The 21785-nt window shown below is 34.3% G+C and overlaps 1 protein-coding gene across 3 annotated transcripts in view; it reads right to left on the bottom strand.

The window, feature by feature from the left end:
* Nucleotides 1-1313: 1313 nt before the first annotated feature.
* Nucleotides 1314-21785, bottom strand: part of Zwilch (zwilch kinetochore protein) — a 29824-nt gene continuing 9352 nt past the window's right edge. Inside the window, exons 5-18 of one of the 3 annotated variants that reach the window (XM_027926002.2) lie at nt 20950-21149; nt 20280-20350; nt 19193-19348; nt 17629-17700; nt 16117-16210; nt 15406-15455; nt 14772-14871; nt 13617-13696; nt 11618-11774; nt 11082-11110; nt 9052-9188; nt 7367-7462; nt 5169-5281; nt 1314-1428 (exon numbers count right to left, since the gene is read on the bottom strand). In XM_027926002.2, the coding sequence (XP_027781803.1) occupies nt 1340-1428; nt 5169-5281; nt 7367-7462; nt 9052-9188; nt 11082-11110; nt 11618-11774; nt 13617-13696; nt 14772-14871; nt 15406-15455; nt 16117-16210; nt 17629-17700; nt 19193-19348; nt 20280-20350; nt 20950-21149 (1444 nt within the window). In that variant the 3' untranslated portion in view covers nt 1314-1339. The remainder of the gene's footprint in view (nt 1429-5168; nt 5282-7366; nt 7463-9051; nt 9189-11081; nt 11111-11617; nt 11775-13616; nt 13697-14771; nt 14872-15405; nt 15456-16116; nt 16211-17628; nt 17701-19192; nt 19349-20279; nt 20351-20949; nt 21150-21785) is intronic. The other 2 variants (XM_071607332.1, XM_071607331.1) reach the window with 2 other exon arrangements.

Genomic DNA, 21785 nt, shown 5'->3' with positions numbered 1-21785 from the left:
CACCCTACATACAATAATCCTTATGACTGCCATCTCAGCACCATCCTATGTAATGGATAGCATCACTCTACATACAATAATCCATTTAGATTATAAATCTATTAGCCAACCAGGAAAAAGCATTAGGTGGGCACCAATAAATGAGCACACAAATTTTACAGAGGTAAATTTCTCATACTAGATTTGATTTATTTTAATCAATAAGCTACTTCAAAGAAATGTTTCAGAATATAAAAAGTATATTTAAGAGAAACATTTATTTAACTGTTAAGTAACAAGGTATATTTTAAAAACATTAAGGTCCATTGTATTCTTTTTTTTTTTTAAAGAGAGAGAAGAGAAAGAGAGAGAGAGAGAGAGAATTTTTTCATATTCATTTTTCAGTTTTCGGCGGACACAACATCTTTATTTTTTTTTAATGTGGTGCTGAGGATCGAACCCAGCGCCCCACGCATGCCAGGCGAGCGCGTTACCGCTTGAGCCACATCCCCAGCCCAGGTCCATTGTATTCTTAAGTTTGCTAAAATTAATCTTCATTTATTTAGGAACATTTTATTCATTATTTGATTCTTCTTAATTTTGTTTCTGAAACATAAAGATAGCAAAACATATTATTCCATTAATTTTTTAATTGTTTTTTTTTTGGTTAACACTATCTGAAATCAAAAGATTTTTAAAGGGTGTTCATGTCTGAGATTTAGTCCTATAACTGGGCTGAGATGAAATTATTTTTTAACAAAACTTTGGTTTCATTATAAATGTTTACTTATTTATTTATTTTTATGTGGTATTTATTTATTTATTTTATGAGGATCGAATCCAGGGCCTTGCACATCCTAGGTGAGCGCTCTACCCCTGAGCCACAACATCATCCCCACTATAGGTGGTTTTGAAATTCAACTCTACTATACAGATTTGTTTTTAATTTTTTTTTTTAGTTGTAGATGGACACAATACCTTTATTTTATTTATTTGTATTTTTTTATGTGGCGCTGAGGATAGAACCCAGTGCCTCACACATGCTAGGCAAGCGCTCTACCACTGAGCTGCAACAGCAGCCCCCTCTAGTATTCAGATTTAAAATGCAAAAACATTATCACTCCAAACGAAAAAAAATTTCATTTTGGTGGTTTTAGAATTGAACTGTCCTATTAAGTTGACTAAATAGAAGGTAGGAAGGAAGTAATATCTGGTAAGCCTTATATGTGATTACTGATAAATTATCCATATTCGTAATGTATTAAATCAACATTTACAATGTAGAAATAACTAAAACATAAAGTACTTAATAAAGAGAACAAAAATTTAAATACCTTATGGAGGACCTCCTCAGCTCACTTCACTTAAAATGCACCAGGCTGCAGGTAACCATGTTAGTAAAGGGTATCCTTTCTTCCAGGCTAACATTTAGTGTTAATTCAGAAAAATCTGTAACCAGAAAGACAGTAAGATCAGAACTCTTTAACACCCTGCTGGCTTTTCTACACTGACTTTTTTATTAGCACAATAATCAAGAGGTTGACTGAATGGCATATATCTTCTACTTCAAGAGAATTTGTTAGACAAAATTTGGCCAAAACTCAGTTGGACATTGTCATCCAGGACAATTCATTTAAATATTAACCCTTTTGATGCATTTAAAATGTGATTAACAACCTAAAATTTAAGGCAGATTTTGAAAAAAATTTATCTATTTTTCATCTGGGAATATATGGCTTTATTTCTTGAGCCAAATCAACTGAGGTTAAACTGTCTTTTCCCCATCTAAACACATATTTCAGAAAAGAAAGAAATTCTACTTAGGATTTGTAGTCTTCAAGCTAGACATATATCCATTTTTTTCCTCAGACTGATTGTTGTATTAAAAAAAAAATGTTAAAAAGTCTAACATTTACATAGGATTAGGTCTGCTTCCTTGCAGAGCAGTATTTTAGCTTCCACACTTTCACCATTACCTGTTACCACTGAGCACCTCTGGGTGGGCAGCACTCTACTAGATACCATTTTTCCACACCACTAACTCCAAATCATTATTCTCTATTCTAATGGCAGCTAAAGGTGTATTCTTTTCTCTTAAGTATCCTACTTTTCACGTCAGCTGTTTTACTTAAGACCATAAAACCCATTAAGTATCTTGAAAAACTAGTTTTTGATCTAAGTGCAATGAAATAAAAAAATCTAATTTCTTAAATGCATATCTTTAACAAAAAATAAATCATTATTGAGCTTTAATGTTTACAATTGGGGCTTTGTTTGGATAGTTCACAACTTTTACAAATGAGGTCTTTCTTCAAGAATGCATCTTGTTTGGGGCCCAAAATCACTGAATAATTTCTAACCTAACATTAAGAATATAGGATAGTGAGAAGAGATTATAAAGTTCAAGCCAAAATTGAGTGCATTTTCAAACACACAAAATATACAATTTCATAAGAATTCTTTATTCAGATAAAAGGAGTCACTGGACCTATGCATTAGCAAATTGTTTTAATATTCAAAATAACTTTCACTTTTTTTGAAGTGATTGTGTCAAAAAGACTCTAAAAGATATGTTCAGTGTACTTTGCTTTTTCAGTATCATTGAAAAAATTTTGTTTCACTTTGCATGATTTTTCTCCTAAGTTTTAAAATGGCATTTTTCATAATTGTATCACATATTTATGTCTTCAAAACTTTCTTCTGAATCATAAAAGCCATATATGTTTTCTTCTTAAAAAATGAAAACAAGTGTAGTTAAAATGTTTAAGTCAATGGATTTCAACTTTAGCTGTACCTGGAGAACTTTACAAATTATTGATGTCCAGGGCTGGGATGTGGCTTAAGCGGTAGCGTGCTTGCCTGGCATGCGCGCGGCGCTGGGTTCGATCCTCAGCACCACATACAAATAAAGATGTTGTGTCCGCCAAAAACTAAAGAATAAATATTAAAAATTTTTCTCTCTCTCTCCTTAAAAAAAAAAAAAAATATTGACGTTCAGGCTTTCTCACCAAAAATTCGGATTTACTTGGTTGGAGCAACAGCACTTTAACAGCTCCCCAGATGATTGTTAAGGACCACCTCTGCCCTCACCAGTCCACACTTCAGGGCTAACATTTGGTTCTAGACCTCTTTATATGTCCTAGCCTGTGTTTTCCTATAGTACATAACATTACAACTAATAGTGTTGTTCATAGGTCTGTTTGCACATGTCTGGTGTCTGATTATATGTGTGGATATTGTGACTAATGGAACGGCTAGGCTAAAGCATGTGCTCTTTTACAATTCTAGTGGATATCACCCTCCAGAGACTGTACAACTTTACACTCACACTGGCAAGGTGTGTGGTTGATTGCCTATTACCTCATACCCATACCAGCACAGTGACACTAAAGTTTTTGATCTTTTGCTACTCTGACCAGGTAAAAATGGTATCTGCATAATTTAAAAAAAAATTTTTTTTGGTAGTTGTAGATGGACAGCATGCCTTTATTTTATTTATTTTTAAGTAGTGCTAAGGATCAAACCCATGCCTCACACGTGCTAGGCAAGCACTCTGCCACTGAGCTACAGCCCCAGTCCCTACATAATATAAATTTGCATTTCTTTTTTTTAAAATATGGGTAGGGTTAAACACATTTTATTTATTTATTTATTTATTTACTTACTTACTGTAGTAGGCATTGAATTCTACCACTCTCAGACCTATATCCCCAGCCCAAGCACCTTTTAAGAAACATTCAAATTTCCATTTAGTAAACTGTTCAAATTATTTGCCCATTTTTCTATTAAGTTATTAATTTTTAAAAACTGATTTAAAAGTGTTTTTGTTGTTGTTGTTGTTTTATAGGGAATATATCCCTTTTCTGAACATGGGCTATAAATTTCTCCTCCTAGTTTGTCATTTGTCTTGCCTCTGGCATGTTTTGCCATGCAGAAATTTTTCTATTTCTAAAACTGACTTTCAATCTTTTATAGTGCCCAGGTTTTATATCACACTCAGAAAAGATAAGGCATGATTTTAACTTATGGCTCATGGAAAAATTCTTTCAGTTTTTTTTTTTTTTTTTTTTTAGGACTTTCACAGTATAGCTATCTGCACAGAGTCTTCAATTGACAGGTTTCTATTATGACTGAATTAAAATATATTTTGGGGAGAAGAATAAACATTGTCTGGAAATAATTTTGAAAGATATTAATGAATGAAATAGAACGATTTGTATTCCCAGGAGTAGCTAATTAAGGTCTTTGAAGTCTTAGACTTTGTTAAAAAACTATCAGATTTGTTTTCAAACAATCCTGGCAATATCTGAATGTATCGATTGAAGACCTATGTGCATAAGAGACAACTGTATCACAATCTGTATGTCTGAAAATACAAGTTTATAGATGCTAAAGGAGGAGGACTTAGTAGGCCAGCTAATTATACAACTAACATGGGTAATCACTGAGTATAAGAAATTTTAACCCTTACTCTAGTCACAGAGAAGACACCAGGACAGAAATAACACAATTTCAAAGAGTGCACAGTGTGGATTATGAACTAGCATTTCCATCTTATAACCTATTTTTACACCCATGTCCCTACTGCTTGACCTCATGCGATTAAAGTTCCTCTACCCAGGAAAACGAGGAAAAGCACTCTTTCATATGCTGGGCATGGTGGCACCTATAATCCCAGCAACCCAGGAGGCTAAGGCAGAAGCATCACAAGTTTAAGGCCAACCTCAGCAACTTAGCAAGGCCCTAAAAAATAGCAAGACTCTGTCTCAAAATAAAAAATATAAAGTACTCCTGGGTTCAGTTCCTAGTACAAAAAAGAAAAAGCACTCTTTCATGATTATCAAACTCTGAATTTTTCTAAGCATTACACTGGCACAAATATTTGTATGTCTCCCCCCTCCCAAACCCTTTATTTCTAAGAATAAGTTTGTTTTGGCTCAGCCTGGGTAATTCAGTGAAACCCTCTCTGAAAATAAAAAATAAAATGGGATGGGGACACAGTTCAGTAGCAGAGTGCCTCTGGGTTCAATCTTTAGCAATGCAAAAAAAAAAAAAAAGTCTGTTTACACTCAATTCAGGAAAATTATTTAAAACTAAGCACAAGAGCTGTAATAATGATCCCTTCCAGAAAAATTTAGTTTATTTTCACTTGGAATAATTTATCTAAATAGATTACAAATCATCTTTACCAGGTTTCTGAAAATTCAGATGGTCTACAGGTGAACTGTCACTCAATTGCCAAATTGTTTTAACCTTTTTCTGACCGCTATTTATTTCCACTCTCCATTTCTGTGGCTTTTCTCTAAGACCAAGAGGGAAAAAAAAATAAAAACATTAAAAGACAAAACAATGAACAGCTATTTCCTTTCTTTTACAGTCATCTAGTGAAGTCCTTATGGGATAAACACTGAAGAAAAATAGGTCATAACTCCCATTTTGAGTGCAATCAGGAGAGGAAAAGAAATAAGAATACAAATAACAATAATAGAGAAAAACTGGGTAAGAGGACAAGAGAAGCCTGGAATCTGACTCAGAATGGGGACTGCAGAGTTGAGGAAGAACCTCAGAGGTTACAGCATTTGAGCTGAGTATGAAATGATGAGTTAACTAAGCAGACAAAATCTAGGAGGAAGAAATGACACAGGCATAGGCACTGAGGGGTGAGGGTGAGACATCTGAAGAAAGTCAATGATAGCATCCTTGACTCAAAAGGGAGGAGGGAGGATGTGGCATCACCTGGGCCAGAAAGGTGCAGGGTCCAGGCACAGGAGGCCTTGAAGACCACACTTAGGCACAGGAGCACTGTCCTAAAGGTAACAGGGAGTCATTTAAACAGAAAGATATCACAAAAGAGTGTGAATTTTAGAAGATAACTTTGGCAGCAACATTGAAACAGAAGATTATGTTGACAGAGAGAACGGTTAGGAAAGAGGATTTTACCAAAGTCCAGTATGAAAAAGACAAACGTAAAGAAAGTAATGACGATGGGAAGAAAGGGCTGAATTCAAGAGGTACAAATAAGATCAGGACTTTATATCAATTTATTTTATTTTATTATTTCAATTTCTTTAACTGGTGACTTGGTAATCATTTAAAGGAGGGAGTACAGGACAACAATTAGTGGAGAATAAGTCTCAGGTTTCTATTTTAGGTATTAGATGGATACTAATGATGGTCACTTGAAAGATGAAATGCAGAAGGACGACAAAGGGGATTAGGGGCTCATTGTTGTTTTAACATTTTACTAATTTTTAACCAAAAATGTATGTATTTATCATATACAACATGTTTTCTATATATATACATTGTAGAATGGCTGAATCAAGCTGATTAACATGTACATGTACATGTAAAATTTATTCTAGCATTTTTCACCTAATACATAGGTGCCAGGTTGTACAACAGCTCTTAGCACTGGTTCAGAATTAGATTCTAGACTAACTACATGACCCTGAAGCTGGGGATTCACATCTAATAGGCATATAGAAATTTAGGTCTGAAGTTCAGAAGAAGTTGAAGACATAGATTATGAATTATCATTAGCCCAGAGAAACTGTTCTGGTGAAAACTCACATCTAGGAAGCAAGCTGACCAATAACTTAAAAAAAGAACTATTCTTGGGAGTGGGCCAGAGAAGTGAAATTAAAGTTAACACAGAATGCATGTCACAGAAACTAAGAAGATAGGTTTAAGAAAAGTATAGTGCTAAACAACAAATAGCCTATGGGTGCTTACTGAAGGAGAAAACTGATGGCACACAAGGAGCAAAAGAACATTCTTTTACTGAAAATCATCCACTGATTTTGGCAATGAGTGGCTCTTGGGGACCTTCACCTGAGCAGTTTCAGGGGAGAGATGGGGGTTTGTCTAAGAAAGAACTAAATAGAGGGGGGAAATTAACAGTGGCTGTAGTATGAGAGAAACTTCAAGTATTTTCTATGTGGAGGGAAGAATCAGGGGAGACCATCACTTGTAGCAAACCCAGTGCCCAAGTAGATAACTAACCCATCACCATAGCCTCCCCAATCCCACATTCTCCTTTTACTCCCACAGCCATATCCTTGGCCTTGCCACTCTCCTGATCATTCCGCCCCTCCCACCCCAATCTGTCATTTCCTTTCTAGCTCTACTTTCTACTTTCTTTTGTGAACAATTTCAAATTGAGAACAAAATGAAGAATTAAAGGCTTGACAATCTAAAAAGAGCTGATATAAGGTCTGGGAGAAAGAAAGGGGAGGACTACTGGACTGTGGTCAGAGAGTGGGGCACTGATGCAGGTTTCAGAGGAGAAAAGGTTCTAGATTATGAGGTTCCCATGGTATAGACACCAAAATTGCCAAGAATCATGGGTGGACTTAAGGTAGAATTTAATTATTAAACTGCTTACCTTTGGTATAAGTTTTTTATAGCAGCTGGTCTAACTGGCAGCTGAAAAATGTGTTGCTCATCAAGAGGATTTTGTTTATAATATTTTATGCAGGATCTAAAAAAAACAAAACAAAAACCAAAAACTCCTTTTGGAAGACTCATTTGGAGATAAAACTTTCCTTAGACTATCAGAAATATTTTATTGAGTACCATCTACCACAAAAGTACAAAATGAATAGCACCTGCCCAACTAAACTTAGGGTTTTTTTTTTTTTTTATTATTATTAAAAGGAATCTCAACATCCCCCTACTTCCTTTTTTCTTTCTCTTTCTCTTTCTCTCTCTCTCTGTACTGGGTATTGGACCCAGGGGTGCTAGGTCAATCACTTTAAAAATAAATTAATAATAGACATATTTCTCATAAATATAAAAACATGCTTAATATGTTTACGTTGAGCCCAAGTAAAGGCTCAAATCAGGACAAAGAGGTATCAGAAACATAAAAACTAAGAGGTAGAAGAGATACAAAGACATGGCCTCCATGGTTTTCAGAGTCTGGGGTATATGAGTTAACTTGATTATACTACTGATTTTTAATGAAAACAATTCTTTTAGGTTCTGTAAAAAGTAACAATTTCAAACCTTTCTCTTTAAAATTGAGGCAAATTCTAAATTTGGAAAAGGCCCAATGGTTTATTTACTCCTCATTTGAGGGCTCTAGTACATGTAAAACACCAGCAATACATGTATAAGGATTATTCCAAATTGTTTTTAGTTCTAACTGTTCAGAATCTCTAACTACAACAATCCAACTACAGAGGTCTGGTAATACTATCTGATTTCATCCAGTTGTCCATAGAGATGGCTGGTAATGATTAGTCTGACTCAGATTTATAGGGATGTAAAGAAGAGAAGAAACAATATTTATTAAGCACTTATTATGTGTCAGTGACCTTATACACATTATATAATTTAATCCTTACAGCACACATAGGAGGATTATTTATTTGTTTATTGACACTGAGGATTGAACCCACGAGTGCTTAACCACTGAGTCACATCCCCAGCCCTTTTTTATATTTTATTTAGAGACAGGGTCTTGTTGAGTTGCAAAGTGCCTCTCTAAATTGCTGAGGCTGGCTTTGAACTTGCAATCCTCCTGCCTCAGCCTCCTAAGCTGCTGGGATTACAGGCGTGTGCCACCATGCCTGGCTTTACATAGGAAGTTTAATAATCTCTGATGGATCTAATGATGCTTTTCATAGAGGAGGAAACAAGATTAAGTGAGAGGAAACTTCCTAAGGAAGTTAAAAAGTGATAAAACCAAGTGTTAAGTCTGAGTATTCTGGATTCAAAACCCTTTCCTTCCTATGATAGTGACCTAGAACCATGCTAATCTGAAGACAGGGTGAACAAGTTCTATCCCGACTGGCAATAAAAACTACATATTTTGGCTGCAGTTTTTCAGAAGAGAATACCCACGTTCCTTCCTTTCTTTCTTTTCCAGACTGGGGATCAAACTCAGGGCCTTGTACATTCTAGACTACTGCTCTACCACTAAGCTACACCCCAGCCCTTTAGATTTTATTGAAATTTTATTTAGTGAAAAAGTTGGCCAGGCTTGTGATTCTCCTGCCTCAGCCTCCCAAATAGCTGGGATTCAGAAGAGAAGATGTATCTATGAAGTAAACAATAAAAACTTACTGTGTTAAAGAAAAGAGGAGCTCATGTTGAAGTTGAATGAAAAACATGCAACTAACTATTATTTCTAGAATATGGTGAAGTTTTTGAACACGATTAACCTGTTCTTGTATCTCCACTGATGAAGAAATGAAGTATTCCTGGAATGAAAAAAATATAAAAAAGGACTGAAACTGACCAAATTACGCTATATACACATATGATATCATGGTGAATTTCACCTTTATCTGTACTTTAAGCTATATCTCCAGCCATTTTATTTTATTTTTTTAGTATCTTTTTTCAGTTGTAGATGAACACAATATCTTTATTTATTTGTTTTTATGTGGTGCTGAGGATCGAATTCAGTGCCCCACACGTGCAAAGCAAGTGTGTATCTAACACTGAGCCACAGCCCCACCCCTTTTTCAGAGCAGGTCTCACTAATTTGCTGAGAGTGTTCTTAAACAAACGATCCGCCTGCTTCAGCCTCTTGAGTCATTGGTATTACAGGTGTGTACTACCATGCCCAGCTCCCACCTTTATGTATATCTATAAAGCACCAGTTAAAAATAAAACTATAAATAAGTACAAGGAAGACCAATTAAGTAGAGGAAAGGGAATGGGGGAGGGAGGAGGGGAGGGAAAGAGGAAATGGAGTGGGGATACTGAAGCAAATTATATGACATGCATGTATAATTACATCAAAAATGAATACCAGTATTATGTATAATACACTAATAAAAAGAAAAAAGAAGGCTGAATGTTTTCTCTGATAACTGGATACTGATCCATATGGGGGGAGCATGGGATGAATGGAGGAATTTTGATTGGGCAAAGGGGAGGGAGGGTGGGGGCCACGGGGGTAGGAAAGATGGTGGAATGAGATAGACATCATTACCCTAGGTATATGTCTGATTGCACAAATGGTGTGATTCCATGTACAACCAGAGAAGTGATAAATTGTGTTCCATTTGTATATTATGAATCGAAGTGCACTCTGTTGTCATGTATAACTAATTAGAGCAAATTTTTTTTAAAAGTGAAAAAAATAAAATAAAAACAAAAAAGAAAAAAGTATAAGCAAAATAGAGAGTTAAAGAATAAGCAGAATCTAGGGCTGGGGTTGTGGCTCAGTGGTAGAGTGCTTGCCTAGCGTGAATGAAGCCCTGGGTTCAATCCTCACACCACATAAAAATAAATAAATAAAAGTACTGTCTAACTACAACTAAAAAATAAATATTAAAAAAAAAATAAGCAGAATCTGTTACGTGTGGTGGTGCATGCCTATAATCCTAGCAACTTGGGAGGCTGTGCCAAAATACATTCCATTGTCATGTAGAACTAATTAGAACAACAACAAGAAAAAAGAACATCATAGCTGGGCATGGTGGCACATGCTTATAATCCTTGTGGTCAGGCGGCTGAGGCAGGAGGCTTACAAGTTCAAAGCCAGCCTCAACAACTAGCAAGGCCTAACAACTTAGTGAAAGCCTTTCTCAAAAAAAAAAGTGCTTAAGTGGTATGGTGGGGAGAGGGAGGAATATATGTGTGTGTATGTGTGTGTGTGTGTGAATTCTTTGCAAAATGATTCTTTAATATAAATGGGTTGATAAATATAAAATAAATCTTCTTAATAGGGCTGAAGACATTCCCTAATAATTCTAGAGAAAAGTTATAGCAGCACATTTTTAAAAAATATATTTTATTTTTTAGTTGGACACAATATCATCTTTATTTTATTTATTTTTATGTGGTGCTGAGGATCAAACCCAGGGCCTCACACGTGCTAGGCAAATGTTCTACCGCTGAACCACAACCCCAGCCCATATAGCAGCACATTTGCTAGAGCAGGATGAAAACATATATCAGTATCATCAATTTGTAAAGTAAGAGAAATGACATTGAGTAGACTAGTTTTTCATTTGTCTTACTAGATAGTAATAGTTAAGGTATTGACTGTCTTTTTCATGTTTCCTAGAGCACATTACAGACACTTAAGATAGAATGACTAAACAAAAGAAAAACCAATTTTAGAATTAAAAAAAACTCACCAAGTGATTCAAAGATGCAAGTTCCTGACCTATGAAAAAAAAACACATATATGCAAATCAGTTTTAGGAATTGTCTATTACATGTTAAGGAACCCAAGCAAAACTTTCCATAGTTCATACATGAAAGAGATCATCAAGCTAAACACTTCCTCATAAAAGACCAATTTTTTTCTGACATTTTACACCATAAATACATATTAATACTATTCTAAAACTGATCACAGCTTGCTCTAATAAAAAATCACCAAGTATTGGGTATTAAAATAGCATCTCATAAAAGGCTTTTTAATTTACTAAACTTGCCGAATCTCAAATGTTTGAACTATAAGCAAACAAACAAAACTATAGCTATATTTAATTTAATATCTTTTTGAATGGCTCACAGGAGAGAAATGCTTGTTTCACAGTGAAAGGGGTGGGTGGGGTGGACCAGGAATACAAATGACTAGAAGCAAGTAGAAAGATAAAATGTGAAAATATCTATGGATGACAACTGGACATGCTTTTTAATGTTTTGAGCTGGGAAAGGAACTTACCTACAAAAAAACTGATATAATCTTTTTTTAGTTTGTCCAAGCCAATTTCCAAAAGCATTTGAAGTGGAATAGTCCCACTGAGAGAAACTGTGTCCATGGTTCCATGATAAGACTGATGAATGAGCTTACTTAGTAGACTGTTACTCCCACTATGGAGCTAGAAATCAAGAAATTTTTATAAAACCATCCAATATGCAAAAGAGAAGTAAACTGCATAAGTTAAAAATTATAAGCTTTCATTCTTCATCTCCTGACACTACAAATTGTTTGAATATGTCAGTTTCTAAACTGTCACTACAAATTGTTTGAATAAGTCAGTTTCTAAACAGTCACTACAAATTGTTTGAATATGACAGTTTCTAAACTGTCTTTTCTACCTTAATTGTTGAAAAGTTCAAAGCAACTCAGAAGAGTTTAAACTTACCACCCCTAAGTGATAAGCTTAAGCTGTGGGAAAACTCTATCCCTCAATGGCCTGTGCATATATCATAAAGAATTCCTTTATGGCTATGATATCCAATATAACTTGATAACTGCCAATTACAAAGAACTGTGAACTTAAAGATTTAATGTGTTCCAAGTACTATATAATTCATTTTAAACATATATAAAATATTTGTCATTTTCCCACTAGTTTCTATTTATTTCTATTTTAACTTTTATCACAATCTTTTTGCATTTTCTTTTTTTAAAGTAGTTTCACATTTTGCACTTACTGTATACAAAAGAATTTTACTTGTAAACATCTTAAAAACACAGAAATTCTTAACATAAAATTATAGATAGTCAAAACTAAAATGCCTACAATCACTAATGCCCAATTAAGCAGAGCCTTTGCTCTCAAGTGTACCTCTGTTCAGAACTAAGAAAGCCTTTTTTATTTTTGGTGGTGGTGGCAGGGTGTGCTAGGGATTAACCCAGGGCTTCATACATCTATGAAAGTTTTTAAACTTTCATAGTTGTGAATTGACAGCCAAGTTATTTAAGATTCCTATTAAAGAAGGAATTTTTGTTTGTTTCCAACTTTTAGCTTTTCCGTCATTGTAAAAATAGTGCAATTTCAGTATGGAAAATTTGTAAAGTACAGAAACATATAATGTAGTTGGAAAAAGTCACTTGTAATCTTTTCACCAGAGTTGACTGTTATTAATATTTTAGCATACTTGTTTTTAGATTTTTCTCTCCAAAATTTACATTTTTAAAAATATTTATTTTTTTTGAACAACTAATAAAAAAATTTATTTTTTAGGACACAATGCCTTTATTTAATTTATTTATTCTATGTGGTGCTAAGGATAGAACCCAGGGCCTTGCACATGCTAGGCGAGCACTCTACTGCTGAGCTACAACCCCAGCCCCCCAAATTTACATTTTTATACAACTGTGTATACTCCTTTTTTTTTTTTTACTGAACATTATAAGCATCTTTCCACATCATTTGTCAGCAACACTTTCTAGCAACTATGATACATGCTATTATGTGGCTGTATCATTATGTACTTGCCATTCCTTTAACAAGGGGAATTTAGTTGTTTATAATCTTTTGCTACTATAAATGAAACTATAATGACTATTCTGATATATGCAATCTTGACATATATTTTTGTTTATGAGTTTAGCGTGGATTCTGTCCTTAGAATAATAGTTCAAAGGTCATGCTACATTTTGAGGATATCAATACATCTTCAAAATTACTTTTAAAAAAGAGTATCCCAGGAGCTAGGGCTCAGTGGTAGAACTCTTGCCTTGCATGCATGAGACACTGGGTTCGATCCTCAGCACCACATAAAAATAAATAAGTAAAATAAAGACATTGTGTCCATCTACAAATAAAAATATATTAAAAAAAAGAGTATCCCAGTTTTTATTTTCATCATTGGTATATGGAAATACTCAGACACAGAATAGTTAACAATGACAATATTAGTAGCTGCAGTGCCTGTGTCCTTACCCATCATACTATGCCACTGAGAACACATTCTAGCACTATTCAACCTACCCATGGCTGTATATCACCACGTTGTAGACTCTGGATGATCAACGTGAAACACTTCACCAAGTCTTGATATGAAACCACACCTTCAAAACCAAGTCAAACTGACATTATTTTCATATTTCTATAAATCAAAAATGTCATTAAACTTAAGAATACACAAATGAATTAGAAGAATCTGTACTTTATAGATGGGGGAAAGGAAAAAAATTTACAGAAAAAAGACTTAAAGCATTTAAAAAAAAATACTTACTTTTTTAGTTGTAGTTGGACACAATACCTTTATTTTATTTATTTATTTTTTATATGGTGATGAGGATCAAACCCAGGGCCTCGCACATGCTAGGTAAGTGCTCTATTGCTAAGCCACAACCCCAGCCCCGACTTAATACATTTCTAAGGTTGAACTGAGATTGCCAGAAAATAATATAGTAAGCAAAATATTAAGAAATACTTTTGATTTTTCTAATAATTATAAATTTATTAGGTATATATTTGTGTTCATATAAATATAACATAATACTGGGGGTGTTGCATGCCAGTAATCCCAGCAACTGGGGAAGATGAGGCAGGAGAATCTTGAGTTCTAAGCCTGCCTCAGCAACTTAGCAAGGCCTTAAGTAACTTAGCAAGACCCTATCTCAAAATAAAAAATAAAAAGGACTGGGATGTGGCTCAGTGGTTAAGCGCACCTGGGTTCAATCCCCAGCACCATAAATAAATAAAAGAAACATAAAGCAAAATCTAATACTTTAAAAAGCAGGAGCAGAGCTGAGATTGTAGCTCAGTAGTAGAGTGCTTGCCTAGGACCTGCAAGGCCCTGGGTTCTTGATCCTCAGCACTTCAGAATAAAACTTGTCCCTCCAACCATATCAGACCTCCTGGCTCTAATAAATTCCAACCAAAAAGCATATCAAGGTTAAAGAGAGAACTTACATAAAAAAATAAATAAAATAAATATACAAAAAAAAAAAAAAAAAAAAGCAGGAGAAAAGAATAGACTTATAAAATTGCTTTATCTTAGTATAATTCTTGAGCATAATATGCCAATCTATTATTAGAAATGAATTTGATAATATAAACATAGACTGGTAGTACATACTGCATTATTTCCAAAAGATTTAAATAACAAAAAAATTTTTAATCACAATGGATACCTACTGCTGCTCATTTTGCACCAAAGTTGTTCAGCAAAATCAAGATCACCCCGCACTGTGATAAGTACGGACCTATCAACTGCAGCAGTGTCATGATTCACTGTCTGAAAAAGATATAAGTTTGAGAGAATGTCAGTTTATTTATTTTTAAAGTGAAATAGCTTAAGTTTTTAAAGGCTGCTCTGAGACATTGCAGATTTATCAACACAAAGAATAATATGAATATATTTTCTACACCTTTTCATTCACTGATGAGACACACAATAGATTTGAAAAACTAGACTTCTTAAAGTTATTTTAAAACTCTAATGCCTAGAAATGAGCATTCAGTTTTCTTTCCACATAATATTTATTAAATTACCTTAGTCTCCATTTTTCTTTTCATTAAAATGAGAACATATCTAGTTTTAATTACTAATACCACATTATGTCATAATAACATCATTTTAAAGTGTATTAGTATACTATAGCAATATCATCATATAGTGTACTGACACTCACTTCTCTGTAATTGAGTAGCTTAATAATAATGAGATTGTACCAGATCTACTTGAGATGATACAACAAGAAAGGTAATAGCATAAGCAAATTTTCAAAGCATTTCCTGTGTACATTTCTAACTAATAATAATCACTTACCTCTGCATCTTTTTTTGTAGGATCACCAAATCCATCCAGCTTATTTAAGTCTAGAAAGTAGCAAAAGCTAATTAACTTAATTTTTGTTTTCAAGTTTTCCAAATTATTTTCATCCTACTCCTATTCTCAAGTAGCAAATGGGAACAGTAAAAGTATGAAATTTAACAAATTAACCTAACTCTGCAATGGCAATAACAATAAATACCCATCAGGTAGGGGTGCGAGAATGAACTGAGGTAACATGAAAGCCCCTGACACACAATGCTGGACACATGGTAGGTACTCAAGGGTTACTATTTCATCCTTCTTTTCCTATGATCTCAAATATGTTTGTGTTATATAAATTTCAAACTAAATCTTATTAGTTTTTTTTTTTTTTTTTTTTTTTTTAAGAATTACTTAGGTCTTTACCATTAGCACTTTGGAATAAAATCTGTCCCTTCAACCATGTCAGACCTCCTGGCTCTAATAAATTCCAACCAAAAAGCATATCAAGGTTAAAGAGAGAATTTACATTTAAATATACCAAGTGTAAATTCCTATTTAAGAAAAACAAGAGTGAATTAGGAGTTTCATAGGGGCAATTTAGCAAGATGTCTCAAAAAATAAAAAATAAAAAGGGCCGAGGGTATAGCTCAGTGGTAGAGCACCCTGGATTCAATCCTCAATACCCCAGTCCCTGCAATAAGAATGAATTAGGAAAACAAACACCATTCAGAAATTCTTGCACAAGTTCAATAGCAGATTTTGCTTCCAGGGGCTCGAGCCATTCAGTCACACCAGTCTTCAAACCATCAGCCAAAACCTATGGGAGATTTTAAAAAGCCCAGAAGCTTGTTAGTAGAAAATATAGCTTAATAAATAAGGATGTATTTAGTACTATTAATGGTAGTGACATTTCTTGAGTATTTAAACTCAACTGCACTGTGAAAGTATATGGTAGATTGCTTGCCTACCATGTGTGAGGCACTGGGTTTGATTCTCAGCACCACACATAAACAAATAAATAAATAAAGGTTCATCAATAACTAATAAAAATTTTTTAAAAATGAGGTAGCTATTACTATTACTCTCATTTCATTGAGGCTAAGCTAAGCGAGGTTAAATAACTTGCTCATAGTCACTCAATTATGTAATTCCAATTAGTAAAGAAAAGCCAACAGCACATGAAAATATGTTCAAAGTCATTAGAAATGCAAATCAAAATTACAAGATACTAGTTTGTTCCCACTAGAATGGCTATCATTTTTTAAATTTGACAATATCAAGTGTTGGCAAGGATACAAAGAAACTGGAACCTTCCTACAATGCCTGTAAGAATGTAAAATGCGGCAACCACTTTGGAAAAAAGTAACAGTGTGACAGTCCCTTCAGAGGTTCAAACAGTTACCATAGACCTAACAACTCCATCTATGAAATGTGTAAACATATCTACACAAAAACTTGCATATGAATGTTCACAGCAGCATTATTCATGATAGGCAAAAAGTAGAAACAACTACAATGACCATCAGCTGATGACTGGATAAACAAGATGTGGTGTATCTATACAATGGAATGCTACTTAGCACTATAAAGGACCAAACAGAAAGTAGATAGTGATTGCCATGGGCTGGTGGAGGTGGGAAGTGAATGCTAATGGGTATAGTGGGCACCAGATTTCATGAAGGGGTGATGAAAATGTTTTAAAATTAATTGTTGATGTGTACAACTTGGGTAAATATACTAAAAACCACTGAAATGCACAGTTAAAATGAGCGAATTTTATGGAATATAATTTATATTTCAATAAAACTATTTTCAAAAATAAATGAAAAGAAATGAGCAGGACAGCAGCTGGATCATACCTGGCTTTGTATGCCAGGCTATATGGAATTTCTACTGCATTAAAATGAGACATGCTCCTAAGATTCAATTTGTAGAGTAGAGCTAAAATTACTGAAATATAAAATTCTTCAAACACACATTAATCTTTAGCATCAATCAAAATTCCAGTTATGAATAGCAGGCCATTTGGAATAAACTGGCAATTGACCCACCTGGAAAGGGGGGACCCTCATATAAATAAAAAGGAAACACTCTAGTAGAAAATGGAAAGATTTGTAGTTACTGATGCTCCCCTTTAAAACTGTAAGGACAATCACCATGTAAGTGATATTAGCAAACTTTTTTTATGAAAACATGCAATTTAATGAAAGTTAAGAATTTCAGAAGGATACTCACAAGGACAAATTTCAGTTCTCTGTGAAGATGATTCAAACAACCTCTGGGCTCTCCTGATTCCACTTTAATATTCTAAAAAGAACACCAAATCTGTCAGTTTTAATGGGCAATAGCTGCATAAGAGAGTAACTTGCATTTCAAACCAACCAAACATTTAAAAATATATTTTATAAAGCATCAATGAATTGAAAAATTAGATCAACACTTCATTTAAAACATTTTACCCAGATTCTGCCATCTTGATATAGTAACCTAAGCTCAGGGAATTGTATACCCTCTCTACATACCATAAACAACTGTACTTGCATGGAACAATTGCCCTTTTCACATGCACTGCTCTCCTGCTTCAAACACACACTTATTAATCTTTAGCATCAAGAGGACAAGGTAGAGAAATTTCAGTCAATGTATCTAAAGACTCAATGATAACTTAGCATTATCACACACCAAAAATAAAAATCCAATAGTTTTATAGACTCCTTCTAACTAAGCCAATAGAGCACTGTCCTAGTCAGAGGTTAAAGTTTTACAAATTTAAGACCTTATCATTTTTTTTAAAAGGCCAATATATGTAAATCCCTACTACAGGAAAAGCACAAAGAATGTAATTATCCAAAATCTTACCATGCTGAAGGAACCACTGTTAACACTATCCAGGTTTCTGTGCATGCATTTTTTTAAACATAGTTGAGATCATACTGTATATATTATTTTGTATATTTCCTTTGTTCTTAAAAAGAATTTTCTATTTAAGACATTTTGAAACATGACTTTTTAAAGCCTGGATAATATGTCACCATGGATATCTATTTTAACTACTTCCCTATTGAACATTCAGGCTTTGTTTTTAATATTTTAGAAAGAACTGTGTCCAAGATTGAATATCTTCTACATGATTTTTTTTTTTTTTTTTTGGGGGGGGGGGGTACCAGGGATTGAACTCAGGGGCATTCAACCACTAAGCCACATCCCCAGCCCTATTTTGTATTTTATTTAGCAACTCTCACTGAGTTGCTTAGCACCTTGCTTTTGTTGAGGCTGGCTTTGAACTCAAGATTCTCCTGTCTCAGCCTCCTGAGCTGCTGCACCATGGCACCCAGCAATATCTGCATTCTTAAGAACACAGGAAACCATAAATCATTTTAAGTCTCCACATAACAGACTTCATTAATCACTAGAAAATTCTGTTTTAATTTAATTTTAATTTTTTTAGTTGTTGATGGACTTTTATTTTATTCATTTATTTATATGTGATGCTGAGAATTGATCCCAGAGCCTCACACACAATTGAGGCAAGTACTCTACCACCGAGCCAAAAACCTAGCACTAGAAAATTCTTAAATTTCTAATTGTGGAATTGTGAGCAACTGATGGCTCAGCTCACTTGGCAAAACCTCCCCTGGATGCCCTGGTGAGACTCCAGGAGCAAGGCAAGACTTTCAGAGTTGTCCAGCCTTATACCCAGTGACTGCTAGAACTGAAAGCATGCAGCCCCAGCAATGAGCAAGTAAACAACCATTTAGGGGTCTTATAAACCCAAGCAGAAAAAAGGGTCCATTCGTACCAGAACTGCAGTTGAAGAGAGTGGGGGAATTTGAAGAATCTCATCGACAGGACTCCAGGAAATATCCAAAGTGATTGTAGTTTGTGATGGGGTGACTATATCATCCAAAACAGTGGACTTAAAGAGCTCATACTGGGCAAAGCCTCTGGCTGTTACCTGAAAAGAGTGCATCCAGCAGACCCTTAGCACTATGTTTTCAAATGGCCCAAGAGCCCATTTTTTTGCAAAACTACTTTGATTCTTGTCCCAAAAGAAAAAAAGCACCTTACTCTGACTTTCATTCCAAATGGAAAAATAAGAGTTCTTTTTAAGTGACAAACATTAGCTTAAAGGCAAGAAGTCACATATAGTCAGCCCTCTGTATCCACGGGTTCTGCACCAACCATGGAGCAAAAACATCATTTTAAAAACTACATCTGTATTGAATATGTACAGACTTTTTCTTGTCATTATTCTCTGAAAATAAAATATAGCAACTGTTTACAAAGCATTTACACTGTATTTGCTATTAAAAGTAATCTAGAGATGATTTTATGCACAAAGGAGGATATGCATCAGTTATATGGAAATACTACACCATTTTATATAAGGGACTTGAGCAACTGAGATTTTGGTATCTGAGGAAGGTCTTAGAATCTATCCCCATTGATACCAAGGATGACTGTATCTTAGCTGCTGATAATATGAAAATAAACTTGATAAATTTCAGAAGTGAAAAAAATCTCTTTTGGGGGGAGAGGAGGTACTGGAGATCAGAAATAAAAAACTCGGGGCTGGGGATGTGGCTTAAGCGGTAGCGCACTTGCCTGGCATACGTGCGGCCCGGGTTCAATCCTCAGCACCACATACAAATAAAGATGTTGCGTCTGCCGAAAACTAAAAAATAAATATTAAAAAATTCTCTCTTTAAAAAAAAAAAGAAAGAAAAAAAAAAAAAACTCTTTTGGGGAGAGGAAGTACTGGCCTTGCACACGTAAGGCAAGCATTCTACCACTGATCTACATTCACATCTTGAAAAAAATGTTTAAAACTAGGAGGGCAGGTCAATAACATTTTGAAAAAAAAAAAATAAGAGAGAAATACTTACAGTAGACAAGTGATGTCTTTTCTTGTGTGAATTTTTTAGGTTTTCCAGACTTACAGAATAATTTTTATCAGCTACAGGATACGAAAGAAAAAATTAAAGGTACCACTGAAAATTATATTGTTAGAGAGTTAGAAAATCATAATTTCTTAAATTGTGAGGATGCCATAATACTAATAATTGTTGATATTAAATTTTAAATCACTGTGAGTGAAATGTTTATTTCAAAATAAAAGTGAAACAAAGGTCAATATCACCATCAAAAATGTAATTAAAGCTAGGTGTAGTGGTACAGGACTGGAATCCCAGCAACTCAGGAGGCTGAGACCATAAGCAACTTAGTAAGACCATGTTTCAAAAATAAAATAAATTTAAAAAATCATTAAATGTTTACTATGAGTCTGGAATTATATTGTTATTATATTCAGTTATTTATATCTAAGGAAAGTTGCAAAAACATACACATGCGAATCAAATGAAACCCAAACAAAACAGGCATAACCTCCTTTCCAGACTTTCTGGTTTTTCCAGAATCCTTCCTCCAAGTTGTACAGTGGAGTAACTTCATGTAATCAACTAAAGTCCCACTGTGTACACTTCCCCTTTAATATAAATATTCAGTAAAAACCCAAAACAAAAATTATACAAATAAATACAAAGAATGAGCACTCACCTTTACAACTAACCACATACAAGACAATTCCTGTAATACTGTCATTTGTTGTGATAAGCTCAGCTCCTAGCCAACAGGTACTTTCAGGATCTGAACTGTCACATCTTATCCAAAGGGGAGGAAGGGCAGTAACTGGCTGATTAATCTTCAAATGGGTCATATTAGGATTGTGAGCCATGGTGTAAAGTCCAATTAATTGCCTTGAAAATAAGAGTAAGAAGAACAAATTTAGGTAAAGATCATAATCAAGAATTTTCTTTTTGGGCTGAGTGTGTAGCTCAGTGGTAGAACACATGCTTAACAAGGGAGAGGCCCTTGCATCTGATCCCCAGAACTACCACCAAAACAAAAGTGTGAGGCCTGGGTTTAATACCTAGAACTGCAAAAATAAATAAACACAAAACTTTAATTTTTTAAAAAATAAATGAAAAGTAAAAAATAAAAAGTAACACTATACCAAGAAGAGTCTCAAAAACATCAATTTGGAAATAAAGTAGCAAAATGCGTAAGTATATATGTATGTATATTTCACACAGAGATGTGAGAATAAAGCACACTAGTTGATCAAGAAACACAGACCATAAAGTTAAGAGTCTGACTATATGGGAGCAGCTACTAAAAAGGAGATCAATATGGAGATGGGGTGAGAATGGAAGTTGGGTGTGAGAGTAATTTAAAGAAATAATAGGTAGGAGCCAATAAGCATATCATAAGATGCTCAAAGTCATGAATCACCGGGATACTTAAGGAAATTTAAATGTGGCCTCTGAATTAGATACTAATTATAATGTTAAATTTTCAGATTTTGATCATTGTTCTGTGGTTACATAAGAGAA

Source organism: Marmota flaviventris, chromosome 2 (assembly GCF_047511675.1).
Source record: "Marmota flaviventris isolate mMarFla1 chromosome 2, mMarFla1.hap1, whole genome shotgun sequence".
Taxonomy (NCBI): domain Eukaryota; kingdom Metazoa; phylum Chordata; class Mammalia; order Rodentia; family Sciuridae; genus Marmota; species Marmota flaviventris.
The sequence above is the reverse complement of the archived record's forward strand: the minus strand, read 5'-3'. Positions and strand labels throughout refer to the sequence as shown.